The sequence below is a fragment of the Neofelis nebulosa genome, chromosome 1 (genome assembly GCF_028018385.1).
Source record: "Neofelis nebulosa isolate mNeoNeb1 chromosome 1, mNeoNeb1.pri, whole genome shotgun sequence".
Taxonomy (NCBI): Eukaryota; Metazoa; Chordata; class Mammalia; order Carnivora; family Felidae; genus Neofelis; species Neofelis nebulosa.
The window spans coordinates 118,535,563-118,561,545 of NC_080782.1; the positions used below are offsets into that span (position 1 = coordinate 118,535,563).

Sequence of the window (25,983 nt, forward strand, 5' to 3'; positions counted from 1 at the left end):
GAAAAGCGATTTTTAAAATGAGAAAATAAGCCCAAGTGATACACCTCTCTTTCTCGTCACCATCTAGGACGTGGTGTGTAATGTCACTTCCTTCTCCTGTTATTCCTTACAAGCATTCATCACAGTTAGAGCTGACCGATCTTTAGGTCACCTCTTCAAGGTGTTCTTTCCCTTCTCTGTACTCCACTTAAAGAAAATGTCCTTCCTCATCACTGGCAGGCATACTCAATCATCTCAAGCTAACATTAAAATAATTGTTTTCATAACATTGTTTGTGCTTTGTTATCTGAAATACCAAGACCCATCCATGAACAAAGGAATAGGGCTTTCCAAGGTTATTCACGACTAACACTTCAATACCCTTCTCATTCATTTTTAAGACCACCCTGTTCATGAAATATTCTCCTGAATATTTAATACCCAGTGACTTCAGTACCCAAATTCATATTGAGTGCATTCTCTCATGTACATGAACCCAACATGAAACACATGCATATCCACTGCCCACTCATTCTCACATACAAGCAAGCATACACACACATTTTCTTTCTTTCCAGAACAAGCCAGAATTACAGCTCTTTTGGTGATTGTTAGAATTTTTGGAATGGTTCATAAATTTTCCAAATTATTTTGAATTTGTAATACTTTTATCTTTTTTCTTTTTTTTCCCAATTGTGAACCATTCCATATTGCATCTTTATTGCAAAAGTCAACATGCTTCTTAGAAATTCAGATTGTAATTGATAAAACAAACATTACATATATGAATTTAAATGTATAAACAGTTAGAAATTCAACAATATCTCCTATTATACTATTACACAAGTTCACAATTTTGTAAAAACTATAATACAGGCATACTATACATCAAGAGGAACCACTATTCCTTTTCACATGATTTTTTTCTTTTTCAAATAATGATCCATCACCATGGACCTACCTATAGCAAGAATGTTGCCCAATTTATCATCTTAGCTGCTGACAGTGTTTTCCCAATGTTACAACATGAAGAAATTGAGGGAAATTCTGCCTTCCCTAGGGTCACCTTTTTAAGCCTGGGCAGCAATCCACTAGTAAACCAGGCTAACCCAGCCAGACTGGTGGCTGTTACCGCTCTTCGGCTACTTAGATGGCATCCACATTAAACAGGACAAAATTCGCCTCAGATGCTGTATGTTGTTTCTGTAAGTGAAGATGCCAAGAAAACAAGTCATGGTAGTAACTTACTTTTTAGGGCAATTCTAATGCTTGGGGATTTGAAAGTGGAGGTAAAAACTCCTAAAGGAAAAAAAATACACTCAACTATTTTATGCTGACCTTAACTAAATTTCCCAATATTATATTTTACCCATATTTTGAATTCATTTTGGAGAGTCAGACATGTTTTAGAATTCGTAGGACATTTAAAAAGTGTATCAGTCCTATTTTAAGGTGTATCTGAAAACTACCTTTTGTAGAAGGGCCTCCAATCTCCCTGGGACAAGGGTCTGCCTATTCTTTACTTGAATGCCCTTCTCTTCCATCCCCTCTCCCCCAGTAACTAAAAAAAGTCAAATCAATCTCCAACTCTCTCTACACCGAGAGTATAATACGATGTCAATTCTGAAGTTTAAAAATCATATGAAAAGGAATCTCATTCTGCTGAACTGTCAGTCTACTGAAAATTTTCTTACAGCTCCATTAATTTACTGTAATTTTCAGTTTCCAAATACAAAAATACAACAATTCTTATTGAAATCTATACGCTGGTAGTTTTAGTACACAAAAAAACCAAACAAATTATTTACAAAATTATACAGTTTAAGAAAAAACTTTGTACAAAAAATATATAAATCCTTTGTTCCCTCTATCACGTTTAAACTGTCAGGACTCAAAATATTCACCACAATGAATCTTTCAAAATATATACCGACTGAGCCACAGACATCAAAATTTCATTAGAGATGATGGAGGAGGAAGGAGCAAGATTGCTTATTCTAAGTACCCCATTGTAAGGTTTTCCTTCTTTTATAAGCTTATTTTTTAGCTTCAGTGTTATCAGAAAATATAATAATAACCTAGAAAAAGGAGGTCCTTATTATAGTGAAGGGAAAATTACATGAACTTAAAAATGATCCTGGTTTGATACATCATTCCAGGAAAATACGGAGAAGAGAAAAGGTAATCAGAACATGGGATTTAACTTCTTAGAGCTAAGTAAATCTAGAATCCTGATGGTTTTAGGTTTCTTAGTGAATAGTTTCTATTTTGAGAAACAGCCTTTACCTCAGGATACAATATCCTTGATATAGTGATCACCAAGAACCTTCTGAAGCCAACAGGAAGTTTCAAATTTTCACACCACACATATATAAAAACATAGATGTGCATATCCTTGAAAAAGTGACATCCTATGTACATTAATCACTTTATTTTCCCAGGGGTCAATACAGTGTAGTGTTGCTCCTCTGCTTTTCCATCTAACATTCAGAACACAAGGACATAAATTTACATATATATTTTACTTAACAGATACTCTACTCTATACAGTGTACAGTAAAAATGCACACAGTGAAGGAAACTGTCTATTGAAGGATGCATATGTTCATGGATAGCAACAAGCTACAAAATTATGAAAATATAAAGTCATCTGATCAAAGTCAAGTTATGACTCCCATTTATTACTAGCATACCCATCACCCTACCCCACCCCACCCCCACCCTATCCCCAGTCACCTCACCATCATAGTTTAAATTTAGGAAAAGAATTTCAGACACTTTGTAACCCTCTTTTGTAACTACTAACTAAACTGAAGCTTCAAAAAAGAAAAAGGAAAAGCTGGTGACTCTCCCCCCACCCCCCCACCCCCCACCAATCCTTCCATTATTCTCATCAAAACATCACTTATTTATCAAGGTGCTGGTTTAAACTTTTTATTGGGGACTGACTTTTTGGTGGCCCAAAAGAATCACTTATCTCAACAGTGGGTAAGTCAGGCCTATTAATAAGAAGGCAAGAAAAAGAAAATGGGGACAAGAAATGAGCAACAGATTAAAGACTTTTACACTGTGGGAATATTTTTAAAAAGGACCAACTGAACCCATTCTCACTAATTTCAAAGCAAACTAAGGATCAGTAGCACGAGTCCAGGAGAATTAATGATGACAGAATGAAAATACCATGAAACTAGCTACCGTTGCCTTACAGCATTTAAGAATACAGAGTTTGTTATGATTTACGCTAAAATAGTACTTGTACTGCACATCAACACCCCCCACCCCCAAAATTTAGAATGAATACAAACTGGGCTCCTCCATAGTAAAAAAATTAAAATAAATCTACTTTTCTTCCAAGACAACTCTTGAAAGCAAAAGGGTATTTTCATTACAAATATCTCCTTCTGTCTGACGACCCATCCATAATAGCTGAGAGTTAAGAGATTCCAGGCGATTTTGACATTTAATGAAATTTTATCAGCAGATTATAATCCAAAATAAAATTTCTGAACACCCTGTCATTTACATCATAATCCAACACCAATAGCAACAAAACAGGTGGTGTGGAAAATAAGGCTCTAGAGATTATCCGTATCATCCCTGTGGATCTTCACAACTGTGTAAAAGTCACTAGGCCTTTGGTGCTTTAATATCATGAACAGTTATGAGATGTGTTTAAATAGCAAACTTGCTGTCCTTAAACCTACTGTGTTGAAAAGAAAAATAAAAAAAATTTTTGGCTCATTGACTTCTTTAAATAATTTTAAAAAGTTGTTCTTTTCTAAACAATATTCCTAAAAATTATACAGCTCGAATCAGATTTCATCTTCGCCACGAACGAGACTCATATTCATCTTCATCCTCATCATCATCATCATGCAAAAACAAATCTGAGGTTTCTGTTTCCTAAGGAGAGAGAGAGTAAAATCTGCTTAGTGGTATAAGAAAGTTAAGTAAAATACTTAAAAAAATTTTTTTTCAATGTTTTATTTATTTTTAAGACACAGAGACAGAGCACGAGTGAGGAGGGGCAGAGAGCGAGGGAGACACAGAATCTGAAGCAGGCTCCAGGTTCTGAGCTGTCAGCACAGAGCCCGACATGGGGCTCGAACTCACAAGCCATGAGATCAGGACTTGAGCCGAAGTTGGACCCTTAACCAACTGAGCCACCCAGGCGCCCCTAAGTAAAGTACTTTTTAGGTCAAAGGACACAAAGACTAGTATACAAAACCTAGGACAGATTTACAAGTGACACACTCAGAGAGTAGCCGGCAGGGCAAAAACACCCACAACGGTCTTTCAATGTATACATATTTTCCTCCCCCGCTAATTTTGCGTTTTAACAGACTTCCATTCTAATATCATCAGGAAAATAAAATGTGACTGCTGAGTAGGAGGAGTAGAAGAAAAAATATCTATAAAATGTTTCTGATAAAATTAATCTATTCATAAAAATAAATAAGTTTTATTTTATGCCATTAACTTAAAATGAAAATATATGACCAAACTCCTAAACCTTTCTTTTAATATCAAATAATCTGTGATGGAGAGTATACTAACTTCCCCATGACACCAACATTCCCAACCTTATACAAAAATCTAAAATCTTACATACAGATTTCTACAAACATTCCCAAAATATCAAGATTTTTCTTTTTTTTTTTTAACATGGGAAACGTTTCTGCTTTTGTTTTATAAAATTATCCACATGATCACAAAACTGTTGATCAATCATGAATGCTAACATCTATAAAACCAAAATTATGGTGAATCAGGAATAACTTGCAATGTTGGCTAAAGGTCCCTTTTAATAAACAAATTAGAAATAGGAGTTAAAGAGTGAAATTATTTTTCATATATTTTAAGAGTTTCCTTGGTTTAAATCCTTGGTTTCCTATTTCTTCCCTTTTACGTCCCACTTCCGTAACTCTCATTTTAACCAACTGTACACAGAAGGAAAATAAGAAACTTAAATCTATTACCTATGGAACGTGAATAAATGAAAAGCTACAACAACCAGCTAAAATGTATTTTGTCCATGTAATCCATGTCCTCACTTACCAGAATAAAAATTTCTAGAGCCCAAAGAAAGCCAAAATAAATGCAAAGAAAAAAAGTGTCTCCTCTACCAGAAAATACCCCTCAAAGAACTTTTTTTTTATGTGTCTGCACCTGTTCTCATTCTTTAATAAACTTCTAGTCTTTGATTACTGTGTGCATGAAAGAACCGTATTTATTTTAAAATTTATTTTATTTACTTTAATGTCAAGAAAAATACTACTTGAGAAACAATCTAATTCAGTGCTTATTTTCAATCGTTAAATTTACCTCCTCCTTGACATCTTCTTCCTCAGTCTCAGTGGATACAGAAGGCACCTTGGCCTTGTGCCATGATATTTGTAGCCGACGGTCTTTGAATTTTGACCCTTGGTTTGCAGTCTAAAATAGATTTCAGAAAAACAGAAAAGTTTATATTCAAATTGTATGCTATTTAAAAGTGTAATGACTTGGGGGGGGGGGGGATGTTAAAATGGATCTAAACACAATCTCTATTAAGAGCTAGAAAAAGTGAAGTCCCTTTTAATTAAAGAACCATATGTACTGTTTTGCCCAGATAGTCCATGACTTGTATCTATGTCATGTTAACTTTAGGATATGTTTTGGTTTAGATGATAAATTAATTATATAGTCACCCTACTTACAAAAGTCATGATGAAAACAACAAATGCTATCTTAATACAATTACTGGCCTTCAGGGACACCTGGGATGGCTCAGTCAGTTAAGCATCCAACTCTTGATTTTGGCTCCAGTCATGATCTCATAGTTCATGAGATCGAGCCCTGTTTAGGACTCTGTGCTGACTCGGCAGAGTCTACTTGCGATTCTCTCTCCCCCTCTCTCGCTCCCCCACCCTCAAAATAAATAAAGATTAAAAAAAACAACTATTAACCTTTAGCTTTGATAATCTACATACTTAGACTGAAAACTTAAGAGTGATTATTTACTTATTTATTTATTTTTCAACGTTTTTAATTTATTTTTGGGACAGAGAGAGACAGAGCATGAACGGGGGAGGGGCAGAGAGAGAGGGAGACACAGAATCGGAAACAGGCTCCAGGCTCCGAGCCATCAGCCCAGAGCCTGACGCAGGGCTCGAACTCACGGACCGCGAGATCGTGACCTGGCTGAAGTCGGACGCCCAACCGACTGCGCCACCCAGGCGCCCCAAGAGTGATTTTTTAATGCCTAATGATCTCACAGCATCTCTCACAGCCCCAGTGATAAAGCTCTTCCCACTTCATCTTCTGAAATGCCAAACGACAAGTACCCACCCATTCTATATATTCAATAAATGTTAATCAAACACCTCCTATCCTAACTCAACATAAAACTGTTCAGTTTCAAATGTATTTCTTGGTACTACCATCCAATTTCTTCCTCCCCAACAAATTTCATTAAGAGAAAACAAAAATTTTAAAGACAAAGCAACAGAGACAAAAGAATATAGACCCAAAGTTTCATTAAAGTGAAGTTCAGTCTTTCCTATTAATGGTGCCAGATTGTAGAACATCCCCAATTCTAGGTTCAATCCTGAAAAATGTAATAGAAGGCATTCTTTTAAATATGGGGCTTCACTCTAGTTTTTCTAGGAAAAATGTTGATAAATGTCAGTAAGCATTTGCCAAATGTTTCCACAGAACACTCAGATGACTGCATGTTAAGACTGTACCCTATCCAGAACCAGTATGACCAGAAATCAGCATGTGATCTAAGGAAAAATTCTTATTATCCTTGTGGAGGCTGAATGTTTATAACGTGATACCAAACATTTTAACTTATGGGACCTTTTACACTATGTATCAAAATGGCCCCATCTTGTAAAACTCAGGTAGTTGCTAATAGAACAGATCTCATCACAAGGAAAAAAAGAATTCTAACTATGTGAGGTGATGGGGGTTAACTAAATTTATATTAGTAATCATTTCACTATATGTATATGTATTCAACCATTATGTTGTATATCTTAAACTAATAGGATGTTGTATGTCAAGTAGATCTCAATAAACCTGGGGGAAAAATCTGGTAATGTGTGTAGGAGACCTCCTGTGCCCTTACTCTTTTAACATACACAGCCCAATTAAAGAGTGCCTTTTTCAGTATTTTGTTCACCTCTGTATTACTTGAATTCTTCTTTCTAGCATTACTGAGATGTAACTGACAAACCATTAAGACATTTATAAGTGTAGGGGCGCCTGGGTGGCGCAGTCGGTTAAGCGTCCGACTTCAGCCAGGTCACGATCTCGCGGTCCGTGAGTTCGAGCCCCGCGTCAGGCTCTGGGCTGATGGCTCGGAGCCTGGAGCCTGTTTCCGATTCTGTGTCTCCCTCTCTCTCTGCCCCTCCCCCGTTCATGCTCTGTCTCTCTCTGTCCCAAAAATAAATAAAAAAATGTTGAAAAAAAAAAAAAATTAAAAAAAAAAGACATTTATAAGTGTAAAACATGATGATCTAATATACATATGCACTGTGAAAAGATTCTCTATATCAAATTCATTAACTCATTCATCGCCTCACATATTTACCCTTTTCTTGGGGTAGAAATATTTAAGTTCTACTCTCTTGGCAAATTTCAATTATACAATACAGTGCTATCAACTATAGTCACCATGTAACACATTAGATCCTTAGGCTTTATTTGTTATTTGAATTTGTAAAAAAAGATCTGTTACTTTTATAATCACAGAAGGCAATATAGATTTTTTTAGGGGCGCCTGGGTGGCACAGTCGGTTAAGCGTCCGACTTCAGCCAGGTCACCATCTCGCGGTCCGTGAGTTCGAGCCCCGCGTCAGGCTCTGGGCTGATGGCTCAGAGCCTGGAGCCTGTTTCCGATTCTGTGTCTCCCTCTCTCTGCCCCTCCCCCGTTCATGCTATGTCTCTCTCTGTCCCAAAAATAAATAAAAAAAAAAAAAAAAAAAAAAATATAGATTTTTTTAGTCTATATTTACTGGGTTGCCCTCCAAAGAGGATAGCAGTTCTGTCCTCCAAAGGGAATTTTAGGCCATTAAATGTAGTGCATATAAAATACTGAAAGAAAATGAGAAATATAATTTGTATGCAGTCAGGAACTAACAATATGTAATTCTCACAGTCTAACCTACAACAATAATAAGATTAGTGATTAGAATAAAGATGTATTTTAATAATACCAAGTCAAGAATTCCCACACACTACTGGTATCTAAACTAGTAAAACTGATGTAGTCTGCTCAACAATTCCATGTATATCAAACATATATGTGTATACACATACACTGAAAGATCTATGAGAATGCTATCAGTGGTGTTCATAAAAATCATGTGAAAATAACCCAAATACCTATCAACAAGAGAACAGAAAAATAAACTGTGGTATATTTATACAACTGAAAATCATATAGCAATAAAAATGGTGAATTACTGTTACATGTAACAACATGAATGAATCTTACAAACATAACGTTAAGGGAAAAAAACAGACACATAAGAATATAGACTGTGTGGTTCCATTTATATAAATTTTTTAAATAGGTAGACTAATACTGTAATATTAAGGAATGCACATTTAGGTGATAAAACTACAGATGATTCTCATTATTTGCACTAGTTGTATGAAGTTCACTGCAAGTACTGAATTAGCAAATACTGAACCACTGCTCCTAGGGCAAACAGAGTAAGGTCAGGTTCCTATGAGCTTCTGGTCAAAACATTTTCTTCAACTAATCAATACATAACCTTGTTTTATGCTTTAAAGACTCTTTATTTAAAATATACTGTTGGGGCGCCTGGGTGGCTCAGTCGGTTAAGTGTCTGACTTCGGCTCAGGTCATGATCTCACAGCTCATGAGTTCGAACCCCGCGTCAGGCTCTGTGCTGACAGCTCAGAGCCTGGAGCCTGCTTCACATTCTGTGTCTCCCTCTCTCTCTGCCCCTTCCCTGCTCATGCTGTGTCTCTCTCTGTCTCAAAAATAAATAAACATTAAAAAATTTAAACATAAAATATACTGTTGGGGTGCCTGGGTGGCTCAGTCAATTAAGTGTCCAGCTTCGGCTCAGGTCATGATCTTGCAGTCCTTGAGTTCGAGCCCCATGTAGGGCTCTGGTAACAGCTCAGAGCCTGGAGTCTGTTTTGGATTGTGTCTCCCTCTCGCTCTGCCCCTCCCCTGCTCACATTCTGTCTCTGTCTCTCAAAATAATAAATAAACGTTAAAAAATATTTTTAAAAATATATATTGTTGAAATCACTGACACTGAACTCACGGCCAAAAGCACTCACGCCTGAACAAAGCTTACCTAACATATGTGTCTTCACCATAAGGTATATCACAGCCTCCCTGAACTTTCGACATAGCACTTGAGAACTATACTTGGCGGGGGGGCATTTCAAATAGGAAAATTAACAATGAAAACCACAAAAATGAGAAAAACGTGGTACTAAATCAACTGCAAAAAGGACACTTGTTTACAGTTTGAGATCTGAAACAGTAAGACAGAGTGTCACCTTATTTGAACTTAGCTGGGAATGTGTGCATCAGGTAACTGCCAATGTCTGCAAATGACCACAAGAGTACCTTGAGTACTGATTTTTGATCTTACAAATAATTTTACTAGGCAGGTTAATGTGCAAGTCCAAAATCCATGAATAATGAGGATTAACTATAGAACAAAAGCAAGGAGGTGATTATCAGAAAGTGAGGGTATAGGGTCACTTTTCTGAGGAGGAGAGAAAACAGTGACTGGAAGGGGGCAAGGAGGAGGCTGGGAATATACTTTTTCCTTACCTGAGGAGTAGGTATATGGAAGTTTACCTTCTGATAAATCACTGAACTATATACGTTTCTAGTTGGTATAGTTTGTTTCAGAGTAAGTATTTTAAATTGAATATTATCCTTATAATTAAAAAAATATATCAAACAGCTAAGATATTTATGTTTAAAAAGCAAGGTGTGAAATACAGCTCTATATTTATACTCTGGTAAATTTTTTCAAGTGAGAGACTGTGTATGTATTCTTATATTCAGAATTTTTTTCTATAAAGATATCTAAGAATAGTGACTACCTTTTAAGAGTAGGCAGAGATGAAGGAAAAGTGAAGATTTTTTACTTTTTATTAACCATATTTTTAACCATTTGTGTGTATTCTTTTTTTATTAAAGAATACTTTAATAACTTTAAGACTGGCCTCTAAAATGTGACGTATCTATTAAAATACGTAATTTTTCAATATGCACATATATTTTACCTAACACATATATCCATAATATAGCTTGAAACAATGAAATACTAGGGAAAAGTTAGATGTCCATCACTACAGGATTCTTTAAAGTTTACTTATTAATTTGGAGAGAGACGGAGAAAAAGAATCCCAAGCAGGCTCCACACCCAGTGCGAAGCCCAACTCGGGCTTATCTCATGACAGTGAGATCACGACTTGAGCTGATATCAAAAGTCAGATGCTTAACCAGCTGAGTCACCCAGGAGGCCCACTAGAGGACTGTTTAAATCCAGTGTGGTACATCTATGCAATGATATACCATGCAGCTATTAAAAAGAAGACAGCAACACATGCACTAGTATAGAATAATCTCCAATAACAATTTAATACATACCAAATACAAAGTGTATATGCCAAAGAGTACTGTATAGCACACCACCATTTTTGTTAAAGAGAGATAAAATAATGCATAAATACAGAAAAATATCTTCAAGAAGATATGTGAGAAACAGATAACAGTAATTGCCTACAGAGAGTGAAACAGTGACTGGATATAGAAGGAAACCTTCTGTACACTGCATATACTTTTGTTTCTTTATATTTTTTTAAGTTAATTTATTTAGAGAGAAAGAGAGAGAGAGAGAAACATAGGGGAGGGTCAGAAAGAGAGAGAGAGAGAGAGAGAGAGAGAGAGAGAGAGATATCCCAAGCAGGCTTTGCACTGTCCGCACAGAGGCCAATGCAGGGTTTGAAATATGAGATCATGACCTGAGCTGAAATCAAGAGTTGCATACTCAACCGACTAAGCCATCCAGGCACCCTTACACTTTTATTTCTTTTATACTTTGTACATGTGTGCTGCCCCTCAAAATATAAGGTAATTCAAATAAAGTAACATTCTTATATATGAATATAAGAAAATCAATTATATACCATCAATGAAAAGTTATATGCAGTAACTTAGAGGTATTTGGAACCTTAGAGGCAGAAGTTACTAGAAATTCATCTAACTTGACCATTTTCCAAGATCAGAAACTGATGCCAATTCTGTCAGTGATCACTTATCAATTACCTGAGCAGCAAATATGATCAAACAAAACTGAAGTGCTACTGAGGACATAGGGAAATAGGTACTCTTATCCAATGTCACTATAAGTAAAACTTATTACAACATTCCTGGAGGGTTATTTGGCAAGCTGTCCTAAAATTTTAAATATGCATGCCTTTTGGGGCGCCTGGGTGGCTCAGTCAGTTGGGCCTCTGACTTCGGCTCAGGTCATGATCTTGTACCCTATGAGTTCGAGCCCCACATCGGGCTCTGTGCTGACAGCTCAGAGCCTGGAGCCTGCTTTGGATTCTGTGTCTCCCTCTCTCTGCCCCTCCCCTGCTCACTCTCTCTCTCTCTCTCTCTCTCAAAAATAAATAAACATTAAAAAACTTAAAAAAAAATATGCATGCCTTTCATCTAGTCCTCTCACTCCTACAAACAAATGTAAAACAGGGTTCGCAACTGAGACAACATTACTCTGGGGGGCATTCTGGGTGTCACACTGACTGAAGAGCACTTACTGGCATTTAGTAGGCAGGAGCCAGGAGTGCTAAAGGTCTTAACATGTACAGGACTGTCCTATATAACAAACTGTTCCACTCACAAACGCAAAATCCAGTAAGATGTCTGTAACATTGTTCACAGCAAAATGGGAAATACTCTAGCCATCAAAGGCAGTATCAGTAGTTCATGAAAGATCTACCATTACTAAGAGATTTTTTACAAGGTCTGAAGAATGGCAATACTGAAGTGCTATTCAGAAAACTTTCCCTGAATACTAAATCCAGAGAAAGGGGAACTTTTGTTCTAGTAAACACAAAGGAAAATTATCTTTCAAATGATAAGGTATCAATCACTTCCATATACAATAAAACTCTCAAATATATTTCCACACACTTGAAACATGGGAAAGGGTAAAATCCCTACCTAGAGAGGCTACAGGGAAAAGTTAACCATACATGATAAGTCTTTAGTAATTACAGCAGAAGTATTCCATTGTCTTACTTGAAGGTCCAGGAATGAAGGAGTGATCAATTAGAGGCTCTTGCCAATAAGAACACAAAAAGTTGAATGAATTACACAAATATTTTGGAGGGGTACAGAAACTTAGACTTCTAAACCTGTTACTTTCTTAAGATTTAAAATACTCTCTGGCTACAGATGGAAGATGAACACGATAGTATGCAATGATACTAAAATGATTTATTTTTAGAGGCATAAATCCATTTAGAAAAAAACAGAGAGAATACAACAAAGCTAAAAAAACACATGGGGAGCTTAGAAGCAGAAGGATTAAATATATAATGCCTACAATTTTAAAATCAGGAAATAGTAGCAAAAACGTTTCAGGAATGAAAAAAATACCCAAAAAATCAGCTAAAAGATTTAAAAGTAGACATCCTTTAAGAATAGAAATTGGGGAGAAATAGAGTAATAAAATGATTAACAACCTTGTGGCTGTTAAGTTCATCTGACTCTTCAAATGATGTACACATATAACTTTTAAGAAAATAAAAACTAAAAAATTCCTATCAAACGCACCTAAGGTTTTTGAAGTTGTTTTCTTTCCCCTCTCTCTCTCTTTTTTTATGCTTATTTTGTTTTTGAGAGAAAGAGACACAGAATCCGAAGCAGGCTCCAGGCTTTGAGCTGTCAGCACAGAGCCTGACGCAGGACTCAAACCCACGAACCGTGAGATCATGACCGAAGTTGGATATTTAACTAACTGAGCCACCCAGGCGCCCGTTTTCTTTTTTCTATAACCGAGTGCTTTCCAAGTTTTCTTCAATGAACATCATGGAAGACACTGTCTTGCAAAAGAGTGAAACTGGACCATTCTCTTTCACCATACACAAAAATACACTCAAAATGGACTAAAGACCTAAATGTGAGACCAGAAACCATAAAAGTCCTTGAAGAAAACACAGGCAGTAATTTCTCTGTTATTGCTTATACCAACATTTTTCTAAATGGGTCTCCTGAAGTAAGGGAAACAAAAACAAAAATAAACTATTGGGACAACATCAAAACAAAAAGCTTCTGCACAGCAAATGAAACAATCAACAAAACCAAAAAGCCACCTACGGAAAAGGGAAGATATTTGTAAAGGACATATCTGATAAATGGTTAGTATCCAAAATATATAAAGTACTTATAAAACTCACCCCACCAACCAAACAATCCAATTACAATGGGCATAAAACACGAACAGACATTTTTCCAAAGACATCCAGATGGCAAACAGACACACTGAAACGATGCTCAACATCACTCAGCAGCAGGGAAATATAAATCAAAACTACAATGAGATGTGTTACCTCACACCTGTGAGAATGGCTAAAATCAACAAAAGAAGAAAGAACAAGTCTTGGCAAGGATGTGATAAAGGGGGAACATCTTGCACTGCTGGTGGGAATGCAAACTGGAGCAGTCACTGTGGAAAACAGTATGGAGGTTCCTCAAAAAGTTAAAAATAAAACTACCACCCCTCCCCCCAAAATACAACTAACCTACGATCCAGCAATCACACCACTGGGTATTTTCACAAAGAATACAAAAATACTAATTCAAAGGGATACATGTACTCCAAAATTTATAGCAGTATTACAATAGCCAAATTATGGAAACAGCCCAAGTGTCCATCGGCTGATGAATGGATAAAGAATATTCCAATGGAATATTAATGGATTATTCAGTTATAATAAAGAATGAAATCTTGCCATCTGCAACAACATGGAGAGACCCAGAGTTGGGCGGCTCAGCTGTGCTGAGCAAAGGAAGGCAGCAAAAAGACAAATGCCGTATGACTTCACTCATAAGTGGAATTTAAGAAACAAAACAAGAGAGCAAAGGAAGAGAGAGAGAGAGAGAGAGAGAGAGAGGCAAACTGAGAGACAGACTCTTAACTGCAGAGAACGGATGGTTACCAGAGGGGAATGGTTTAACTCGGTGATGATGATTAAGGAGCGCACTTGGTGTGACAAGCACTCGGTGATACACGGGAAGTGCTGAATCCCTATACTATACACCAGAAACTAATACTACACTGTATGTTAACTAACTGAAATTTAAATAAAAACTTTAAAAAAGACATTGTCTTAGTTGTTTAAACCAACAACTACTTGATCTCCTTCCATTCTACTGGACCCTGATTTTCATCACTGGTCAAGTGGCATATGGAACCATGACAGGTTTAATTCAATCATGGTAACCGTTTTCCTCAACGAGGATTAGTTTACAAACAGGTAAGGGACAATTCTGGCTAAGACACATGAGGGCACATCTGCTAAGTAAGAGTGGTATATGTCAGGGGTGGGGTGAGGGTGGAGGAGGGTGAGGGTTGAAACAGGTACACTTTCTGGGAAGGTTACCTCTCATGATTTTTTAAAATGTCATGAGAAAGGTACTGTTACCTTAAGCCTTTGGACGTTCTTTTTAGAGGCCATGATGTTTGTGGTTGCTATCACACCATGAAGAAAAATGCCTAAGAACAAAGCCAACATACTAGGCAGAGGAGACCTATGAAAAGAACCTGTGTGGCTGAGTTTCTGAATTAATTAAACCTAAAACCTCCCTAACTCTGAATTTCATGAAAGGAAAGAAAATAAATCTTCCTATTTCCCAAGTTATCTTTTACTTCAAGCCAAACACATCCTGAGATGTGTGTATTACCTCCATAATCAGAAAGAAGAAAAAAAAAAAAAAATCAAGTTCCACCCTGTATCATGGAGTACAACGGCTAAACCATACACTACAGTTCAAAAATCTTACAGTTAACTGATGCATGCTACTTGAAAATGTCTAAGCGCAGCTCAAGTATTCTAAACATTTAGTATAAGTTCCTGTTTTGGATCCTGTCTCCCTTTCTCTCCATCCCTCCCCAACTCACGTGGATGCGTTTTCCTCTCTCTCAAAAATATTTAAAATAAGTAAATACATAAAGCTGGTCTCCCACTTTACAAAAAGTGTGTGTGTGTGTAGGTCAAACTGGTGAATGAAACTGCCTCAAGTGAACAGAGTACTGCCAGCACAGTTCTCAAATCTGGACACTATATAACAACCCACCATTCTCTAAAGTCAGGGAGAAAAAGGACTAAGGGGTGTCAAACTCAGAGTGAAGTCTTGCTCTTTAAGATTTCCTTCACCATCGGGGCTCCTGGGTGGCTCAGTTGGTTAAGTATCCGACTTTGGCTCAGGTCATGATATTGGTGGCTCATGAGTTTGAGCCCCGTGTCGGTCTCTATGCTGATAGCTCAGAGCCTAGAGCCTGCTTTAGATTCTGTCTCCCTCTCTCTGCCCCTCCCTCGCTCACACACAGTCTCTCTCTCAAATATAAATAAACAGTAAAAAACAAGTAAAAATATTTCCTTCATCATCTTTAATACTTAATAGGGCTGAAAGTGTTTTCTCTCAAAGAAGTTGTTTGAGTCGGGGCGCCTGGGTGGCTCAGTCGGTTTAGTGTCCGACTTCAGCTCAGGCCATGATCTCACGGTTCACGGGTTCAAGCCCAGCGTTGGGCTCTAAGCCTAGAGCCTGCTTCAAATTCTGTGTCTCTCTCTCTCTGCCCCTTCTCCACTCGCACTCTGTCTCTTTCTCTCTCTCCAAAATAAAATAAAAACATTAAAATAAAAATTCAAATAAATAAAATAAGTAAAATAAAAATTTAAAACAAAAGTTGTCTGAGGAATAGGGATCCCAGATATTAACAGTCAACTGTATTTTTATCTTGGTTCTGACACTTACTTAACGATCTTTTTATACGTATGACTCACTTTTAAGTTTTAAACGTGAGTTTTCCCTGTCTGTACACATGGGATTTCACATGCACTTTATACAGTTATTTAAGATTAAATGAGATCATGTATGAAAACGCTCTAGCACAAGTAACACTCAATATTTAATTGGATGAATGAGTGACTGGAGAGAAGATATACTGTTTATGAAGCAAATTAAAGACAGTTACCTGTAGCAAATCTCTACTTGCATGTTTATCTAAAAGTGGTTGCCCTTGTATACAGAACATAACTATACATGTCTCTTATCCTAATAAATTCTTCCTTTGAATTCTGCCTTCGTCCCAGATCATTTTCACTTATTGACTATGAACACCTGCTAAACCATGTAATAACCCTAAAACAAAAATCAAGTATTTGCTCTGGAACAACTTGTCACTACAAATGCATTTATGTGGGCTATTATGGAATTATAAAGCATGACCTGCTTCTTGACCTTCAAATATATTAATAAGAGTTTGCTAATACCCATTTTTTACAACTTGATTTTCTAATCTATAAAACATTTGACACTTACACAGAATGCAAAAAAATGCTGAATACAGTGCTTTTAGAGTTGATATCTGCCAACTTTAAAAACTTACTGAGAAATGTTGAAGCAATTCATCTTTTTCCTCCTCAATGAATCCCCCTACTGTTAGTGCTTTGGGGCGGTGGTCCACCACCATGTGATTCAGCGAGCCCCTTCCTCTTCCTCCACGGCCTCGGCCTCTTCCTCGACCTTGAGAGGACATAGTCTTTCCTCGACCCACAGGTAAAATGCCTAATCGTGCAGCCTGAATAACAACAAAAGGCAGAATATAATATACATTCTAGGAAGAACCGTGGAAGAACCTCTTAAGAACCTCTTAAATCTCACCTCAACCTGTAACTGACTGAGTTTTTTCCGTAACTCTGTTGTGTCTTCTCCTGAGGATAGCCTCTTATGAAGGTCCAGTTCAGTATCTAATAGTTCTTTCTGAGCCTTTGGAAAATTAAGAGTAAAAATGTATTTGTTAGATAACTTCCAAGATCTTATTCAGAATATCATACTTAAAGAATGACATAACATCTCTTTTGGCAAAAGGAGAATGAGAGGATGCAATAAACTGGAGTGTTTAAAGGAAGGTTCACTGTATGAAAACATACAGAGAATATACTGAACTCAGTAAAAATAAGAAGCAGTATTACTGCTTAAGATGGCTTAAAAATCAGACTCTGGAAACAGTCAAATGAAAAAAGGGAGCTGAGAATAATTTTCTAATAATAAAGAGCCATAAATCAAACTCAATGGAAGCAAAATATATACATAGGAAAAATTAATAATAAAAACATAAATAACATCTACATAACTGCTTTCAGATTTGAACTCTACAATATTGCACTCTTTTTGTGTGTGTGAGGGACAAACTATCTGTCTTTAGATGGTGTGACTGTGAGACTAATTTTTACTCCCATATTGTCTTAAAATTTTTTTAATTTATTTATTTTGTGAGTGGGGGGGGGGGGGGGGGGGGAGAGAATATCCCAAGCAAGCCCCATGCTGCCAATGCAGACCCCGACAAAGGGCTCCATCTCACTAAGTGAGCCATGAGATCATGACCTGAGCCAAAATCGACAGTCAGACATCCAGCCAACTGGGCGACCCAGGCGTCCCTCTCTTCAATTTTTAAAATGTTCGTTATGTCCCTTCTATAATTGGGGGAAATTTCACTAAAAATATTTTTTATTAAACTTTTTCAATGCAATCTTGAAGAAATGCTTTATATCCCTCTAGTAATACAGAACCACAACTTCAAAAGTATTATAATATTGGATATAAAAATTTGCACTCTATATATCTGACAAATTTATTATTTTGAGTTCTCAAAGGACTAGAAATTAAAATTCCACTACAGAGGGGTGCTTGGCTGACTCAGTCAAGAAGGGCATGTGACTCTTGATCTCGGGGTGTGAGTTTGAGCCCCATGTTGGATGTCAAGATTACTTAAAAATAAAATCTTTTAAAAAAAATTTTTTAATTCCATGACAGAGCTGTGGTATAATGTAATCACTGTGTAAAGTAACTATTCTCCTAGGTAAGGAAACAAATGACAATTAATAAAATGAGACGTAGGGCGCCTGGGTGGCTCAGTCGGTTGAGTGTCCAACTTTGGCTCGGGTAGTGATCTCGCAGTTCATGGGTTTGAGCCCCGCACTGGGCTCCATGCTGACATCTCAGAGACTGGAGCCTCCTGGAGATTCTGAGTCTCCCTCTCTCTACCCCTTGCCCGCTCACATTCTGTCTTTCTCTCTCTCTCTCTCAAAAATAAACATTAAAAAAAGTATTTTTAAAAAAAGAGACTTAAGTGGATTTGGAACTTTAAGTGGATTATCCTTTTCAATAGAGCATCACATTTTTACCCGTATTAAAGCCAATGATACCTTTTGAATATTAAAAGGAATGGTTTCACTGTATTATATATTAGAAAAACAACTGCTGAAATAGGAAATATCACTTTTTTTGCCATCACTCTAGCAATTTCATATTTAGGAAAGGAAACCATAAATTCAGTTAATAAACATAATAATAATAAACATATCTTTGTTCAAACAAGGTATTAGCACCTCTTTCAAAGACAAGACACAGCATCTATAGGAACATTTAAAATTTTTACTGTCTCCCTGTTATACTATTAGTTACCTAGGGGTTCCACTGTACTTCAAAGCACCAAACATATAACAGATGTTCAACAACCCTATGCTGAATGGAAAATGCAAATATATACCTCTGTTTTTGTCTTAACTTTAGATGGTGTGGAGACTGCAGAAGATGTTTTTAATTCATCTTTCAATTGCGAGATCTTTTCTCCAAGCTCTTTCAAAGTCTTCATTATATTTGCTCTTTCTTCTGGTTTCATGTTTTTGTTCTTTTCTAGCTTAGATATTAGCATCTACAAAATAAACAGAAAAAAGTAAAAACTATGCCTAGTAACTTTTACTATAACTAACCCTTATCAACTTTACTAAGAGGAATAGCTATAAAATCCGTTGTAGAAAACAATTCCAGCAGGCAAATGAGCTCTTGTCTTACCTTTTGGCATTCTATTTGTTTTTCTAGCATTTCTTGCCTCTTTTTCCTCATATCTTGCTGTAGCTTCATTGCTTCCTATATGAATACATTTAAAAAATTAGTAAGAGATAAAAATATTTGCCAATGATATACTTGCAAACATTTGATACATGAACAACTCATTTTCTTCTGGATCATCCCTATGCTATACAAGACAAATTTCACTCCTAATCAAAAAACAGATGAAACCAGAAATGAAACCTTTAATTACATTTTCTATGGAAGAGTTAAAATTTCTAAGTGTACTTTTAAAAATATTTAAAAGGCTAACTCCTAATTAGCTGTATCTATGACATTTATTCTTGAGTGACCTGAATGTACATATGAGGAAAAACAAGGGCTGTTTCCACTTGCCAATGTAGTAAGCCATCCCTGATTTTTCAAGCTTAAAGTTTAATAAATGTGAGATGCAGGCTAGAAGACAGAAATGATGCAAATTCTATGGATTTTTGCCAGGAAAATATTGCCTCCCACCCCTCTGCTAATCAAATCTCCAATTATATGGAAATAATACCTATAAATATCTATTTGATTTAAAATCGTCTATATGAGTTTATATCTAAGATAACAATGAAACTCAGAAGTCATATGAATACCAATTACATAAACATTATACTTTATACAAAACACTAACTTACAAAAGCAAGAGAGGAATTAAAAGAAGAAATAATGAAATAAAACTGGTTCTTCACCTTGGAGAAAAAAAACAGGACAACTCAGTGCTATTTATTTTTACATGGAAAAAAATCCTTCCTTGTTCTTGATGTAGCCTCTGCAAGGCAACTGCAAAATACTTTTTTGTCTGTTCACCTTTTTTTTTTTTTCAAATGTACACTCCATCAAGAAGCAGCTAAATAAACATAATGTAGTTCTAGAACATGAACTATTCAAATGTGTTAATAAAATTGCTTAAGAATTCAATGGGTCCTTCCCTCTTTAAGGAAATTAGAATCAAGGCTGTTACCTGTTTCTTTTTAAGAACTTCTTGAACATCATGAGATTTAGACCCTGAACAAAGTTTTGAAGGCGTCTTTAAGTTTGAGGAGCTGTAAATCATTTTTGGATGGCCTGGAGCTGAAAATATCTATGAAACACAAGTATAATTAAATATTAGAAACGCTTTAAGGTAATTTTTTAGAAAGATTGCATGTATTTCTTTTTGTTCAGGAGTTGAAGTTTACTTTAAAAACTTCATTTATATAACTGGTTTTTATATATACATAAATTCAACTGTAATTCAAATACAAAAACAAAATTTTAGCAATAATGTTTCTGAACGCAATCACATCCTTCTTCTTCTATTTTCTTAATTGAGAAAAAGGAACCACAGCCACTTTTATCTAGGAGCAGGCCTGTACTCATAGCGAAGCCTTACTGTCCTCTCGTTCAACAATTTCACAGATTAAGAACCTCCAACAAACCAACTCTTGTGACCGCAATGAATCAAGACAAAAACAAAAACAAATCCACAATTCAGAATCATGACTGAACACAGAAAAAAACAGGAATACTATTCAAACAGTTAAAATGACAAGTCTCTTTCTAACCTGGCTAACAGCAATGACTGCAGCTCTTTACCAATTACACCTTTAGTCTCATTCTAGTTTTCCCTCCTTCTTAGTTAAGACTAATTAAGACATCTGGTCATAGAATTATTCCTATTTCTTTAAACCCTGATCCAAGTCACCTAACACAGGATTAAAGTACTTCCTCATCAGAATCTATTTAAATCAAATGCTATATGAGTTTATAATCAAACATAAAACAAGTAGTTAGTTCACAGGTCTGACTTTGCAAGCAAAGTGGTGGCCATTTTTACTGTGGTTGTTTTGGTATTTAGATTCCTTTCCCGTTCTGAACAGACCACTCTCCAGTTAATCTTCCCTTTTTTAAGGCATAGCAGAGCTACATGGCACAGTATAATCTCTCTGGTTCAAGTCTTTCCTAACACAAATGACAACACCTACAATTTACTGAGCACTTAGTATGTACTTAACACTCCCCTTCCATGCTTTACTAACATGAAATTTTTTTAATCCCCAGAGCAACTTATTGAAAAGGAAACCAATGCTCCCAAGTTATCTAATACAGCTAGTAAGAGGCAGGTCAAGTCAAATAGGGCTGTCTGACTTCCAAATCTGTAACTATCTTTGTTTTGCTATCTTTTCATAATAGAATTTTTGAAACAACAGAGTTATACTACAAAGGTGATGTACCCATCACTAAGCACCAACAATTATCAGGACATAAAATAGAGTAGTTCCCCCTTATCCAGTTTGGCTTTCCACGGTTTGTTACCCAAGGTCAACTGTGGTCCAGAAACAGATGACCCTCCTTCTGACTCATCAGGAGGTCATTAGAAGCCTAACAATACATCACAATGCCTATATTATTCACCTCACTTCACCTCATCTGGAGGCATTTATTTTATCATCTCACATCATCACAAGAAGGATGAATATGGTACAGTATTTTCAGTGACTTCTCCTTTATTAAAGTATATTGTTACAACTGTTCCATTTTAGTATTATCATTGTGCATCTCTCATTGTGCCTAATTTATAAATTAAACTTTATTATGGGTATGTACCCATATTATGGGTATGTACAAGAAAAAACATAATATATACGGGATTTGGTACTATCTATGGTGTCGCACATCTAATGGGAGTCTTAGAAAGTATCCTCACAGATAAGGGGAGACTACTATACTTTTGTTTTACCTAAATCCCTAACTCCACATTCATATCAAACACTGTTTCTATGTTTTACATGTAAATATTCAGTTGTATCTCTAAAAAATAAGGACTCCATTCTTTTTAAAACATAACCACAATACCATCATCACACTTATAACAACTCCTTACTATCATTAGACAATCACATCTCATGATTGTGTTATAATTTTTTTTTTTTATTTTTTTTAGTGTTTATTTTTGAGACAGAGAGACAGAGGGTGAGTGGGGGAGGGGCAGAGAGACAGGGGGACACAGAATTCGAAGCAGGCTCCAGGCTCCGAGCTGTCAGCACAGAGCCAGGTGCGGGGCTCAAACCCACGAACTGTGAGATCATGACCTGAGCTGAAGTCAGACACTTAACGACTGAGCCACCCAGGGTGCCCCAAGATTGAATTATAATTTTCTAAACATTTTCTGCCATTTGAATTGGGCTCTATGAAGGTTCTTCTACAGGAACTGGTTATATCTCTTTAAAGTCTATTTTGATACCATTTCCTTTCTCATCTCTTTTCCTTGCAAACTGCTTTTTGAAGAAATCAGGTCATTTATCCTGTGAATTTGTATTCACCACAAAATTCTATGATACCCTATAACATGTTTCTGTGTCCTCTGAATTTCCTTCAAATTAGTAGATCTAGAGCCTTTATGACATCTCAATCTTTTGACAGGATTCCAGAAATTGTTGACAACTTTGTTTTCTGGTTGAACAAAGTAATTCTAGGGTCATCTGGAATACTGCCAGCCCCAGATCTGCAGACAGCCATTTCTTCAAAAAACCCTTGGTTCCTCTGAGTGCCTGGGAGGGGGCAGGGGGTAATTACCCTTGGACTGATTATTATTTCTCAACCTTTTCAGTAAATAGAATTAAGAAATGTTTTGGAGCTTTTTACTGCTTATTATTTTTTATGATAAAACAGTATGTGAATGTGTATCAATACAGCTGATCCTTGAATAACTCAGGGGTTAAGGGGCACGGACCCCAAGAATCAAAAATCCACATATTTAACTTCTGACTTCCCCAAAACTTAATTGCCTACTGCTAACCAAAAGCCTTACCGATAACATAAACAGTCAATTAACACGTACTTTTTATGTTACATGTTTTATATACTGTATTCTTCTAAGACGCTACAGAAAAGAAAATGTTAAGCAAATCCTGAGAGAAAATACATTTACAGTCCTGTGCTGTATTTATTTTAAAAATCCATGTTTAGGTGATCTGCACAATTCAAACCCATGTTGTTCAAGGATCTACCATACTTTCAATTCAAACATAGGACTACAGTGTTTTCACTTAATCTACCATACACATCTTTTCAACCACATTGAAAATCGCACTTGCCAGTGACACCAATATAATTTTTCATTTGATTTATCCTACAATGCTCACAAACTGTTTCAGAATAACATTATTGCTGAAAAATACTTTTTAAAATTGTTTTTTTGAACTCAGGGTTCATCTCATTAGGAATATATATTCAAATAGCTGTATTTTAAAGTACTCTCTAGGGGCACCTGGGTGGCACAGTCGGTTAAGTATCTGACTCTTCATTTTGGCTCAGGTCATGATCTCGTGGTTCATGAGGTCAAGTCAGGGTCTGCGCAATCAGTGTGGGATTCATTCTCTCCCTCTCTGCCTCTCCCCTGCTCACAATGTCTCTCTCAAATAAATAAACTGTAAAAAATGAAAAAGGTACTCTCTATGCAAACATATTACTTCATTTGTTTCATTTTTCAATTCTTAGACATTACTTTTTTCATTTTATGACTGAACGCAGCATTTACATGGTTCCAAGACAAATCTACAAAATAAGACATAGTCAAAGTTGTCTAGTTTTTTCCATCCTTGTCGTAACCACCAAGATTTAAATTTTAGGAACCAAAAGAAATTTTTTTAAATTAATTTTAGGATTTTTTGTTTCTGCTATTAATCAAATACTTAGGTGTTCAATGGCCCTACTTGCTTACATTAACAGTGGCTGCCTATATGTTTTGTACCATTGTACTTTTTTTTTTTTTTTTACCTAATACAGCCTCATGATCACCTCATAGTACATATGAAGATATTCCTCATTCTGTTGTAAAGTTGCACTTTTGCTACTGTACTGCATTTTAAGTTAACTAGTTCCCTACTGATGGACATCTGGATTGTTTCCAGTCTTTTGCTATTATAGTCTACACTTACTAGCCTGGTACGTATATTTTTTCGTAGTTTGACAAATGTACTTTTGGAATACATTCTGAAAAGGAGGGTTACTGATTTAGAATAAATGCATACATAATTTTGCCAGACACTGCCAAATTTGCTTTCATGGGGGTTGTAACATTTAGCATTTCCATCAGCATCTAAATTCTCAGATCTTTTTGGAAATTATCCTAGTTTATTATGTAATTTGAAAAATGGATCTAGTTTTATCTTTTCTACATGGCTATTCAGTTACCCAAATACATTTATCAAAAAGTCCATATTCTCCCCACTGACCTGAGATACTCTTTGACATCTAATAAATTCCTATTTGCAAATGAGTCTATTTCTCGTCTTTTACTCTATTTCACTGGTCTATCTCTTCATGTGCCAGTACTAACTGACTTAGTTACATAGACTTCATAATATTCTTATTATGGCTAGTAGGGTTAAGCACTCCCCCCACCAGCCTTGATCGTTTTCAGAATTTTCCAAGCCCTCTTTGAAATAATCACCATTGTGCAAAGTCACTGTACAGATATATTCCTAAAAGCAAAAGAAACTACTTAAGATACATTTCAAAGTTTTGATTAGGATAGAATCTTCTTCACTATATTCTTCTAAAATTCTCAAACTCCTACTTAGCTTTGAATAGAAAAAAAAATTTAGCCAATTTCTGGCCGTATCATGGAAATTAGGCAAGTATACCTTCCACATTAAGGTTAGCTGTCACGTTTACCTCAAGTGAAGAAACAACACATTACAAATCTGGATGAAAGTTAAGTTGTTAATTTCTCTGTGTCACTAAACAATTTTAAATATATTTGAGGATCGGGGCACCTGGGTGGCTCAGCTGGTTAAGCATCCAGCTTTGGCTCAGGTCATGATCTCACTGTTCGTGAGTTGGAGCCCTGTGTTGGGCTCTGCGCTGACAGCTCAGAGCCTAGAGCCTACTTCAGATTCAGGGTCTCCCTCTCTCTCTCTCTGCCCCTCCCCTGCTCACTTCGTCTCTCTCTGTTTCTCGAAAATAAACATTAAAAATTATAAATAGGTAGACATATTGAGTAATTAATGAATCAGAGGGTCACAGAAATACCTACCTGGCAATCCTCTCCAGCACCACCTGACTGATTCAACACGTGTGATGCATCACTCTGGTTACCACTTGCATGTCCAAGGCGATGTTTAACAGGAACTTTGTTAAGAACATATGCGCCGGATGTCTGTGGTTTACTCATCATCTGCATACACAAAATAAACACATAAGTGGTAAAAGTTTTAAAAATGGCCAGGAATGATACAAATTCAGGCTAGTGATTACCCTGGAGAAGAAAATAAAGAAATGAGAAGGGAGAGTGCTTCTATCATCTCTAAGTTTTTAAGTGGTAGATATTCAAATGATTGCTATTATCTATTCTATGGATGTCTGAAATATGTCATAACAAAATGCATGCATATGGATATAAACTCATACAGAAAACAAGTTCTACTAATTTTTAAAATGTTCCCTTTAATATGTAATGCTTTGAAGGATCTGGGGCTTCTAAATGATAGTAGCTTAATATCAATAACAGTGTGATATGGACACCCCAAGAACACAGTGCAATCTTGGGCTGCATTAACAGAACACAGTCTAATGGATCACAAACATGACCATATCACTCTTGTACACCATTCAGCCTACATCCAGGGGAAGCACCTGCCTCTGGGCTCTAACATGAAGTGGGACCTAGACAAAAGAAATGGAGGCTGAGGTGCACATAAAAAGGATAATGACTGGACTTAAGATTACATATGGTAATACTTTAAAAAAAAAAACAAACCTGAATGCATTTAATTCGAACAAGAGAACACCTAGGAAAAGATCAGCATTACCATCAATATTGGAATGGCACTAATGCA

The 25,983-nt window shown here is 36.3% G+C and overlaps 1 protein-coding gene across 4 annotated transcripts in view; it reads right to left on the minus strand.

Annotated features, from left to right (window-relative positions):
- Positions 1 to 578: 578 nt before the first annotated feature.
- Positions 579 to 25,983, minus strand: part of RBM27 (RNA binding motif protein 27) — a 76,791-nt gene continuing 51,386 nt past the window's right edge. For all 4 annotated transcript variants that reach the window (XM_058732731.1, XM_058732718.1, XM_058732725.1 and 1 more), the window contains 8 exons: positions 25,182 to 25,322; positions 20,124 to 20,243; positions 19,121 to 19,195; positions 18,816 to 18,980; positions 16,928 to 17,032; positions 16,653 to 16,844; positions 5,305 to 5,415; positions 579 to 3,882 (listed from right to left, as the gene is read on the minus strand). In XM_058732731.1, the coding sequence (XP_058588714.1) occupies positions 3,799 to 3,882; positions 5,305 to 5,415; positions 16,653 to 16,844; positions 16,928 to 17,032; positions 18,816 to 18,980; positions 19,121 to 19,195; positions 20,124 to 20,243; positions 25,182 to 25,322 (993 nt within the window). In that variant the 3' untranslated portion in view covers positions 579 to 3,798. The remainder of the gene's footprint in view (positions 3,883 to 5,304; positions 5,416 to 16,652; positions 16,845 to 16,927; positions 17,033 to 18,815; positions 18,981 to 19,120; positions 19,196 to 20,123; positions 20,244 to 25,181; positions 25,323 to 25,983) is intronic.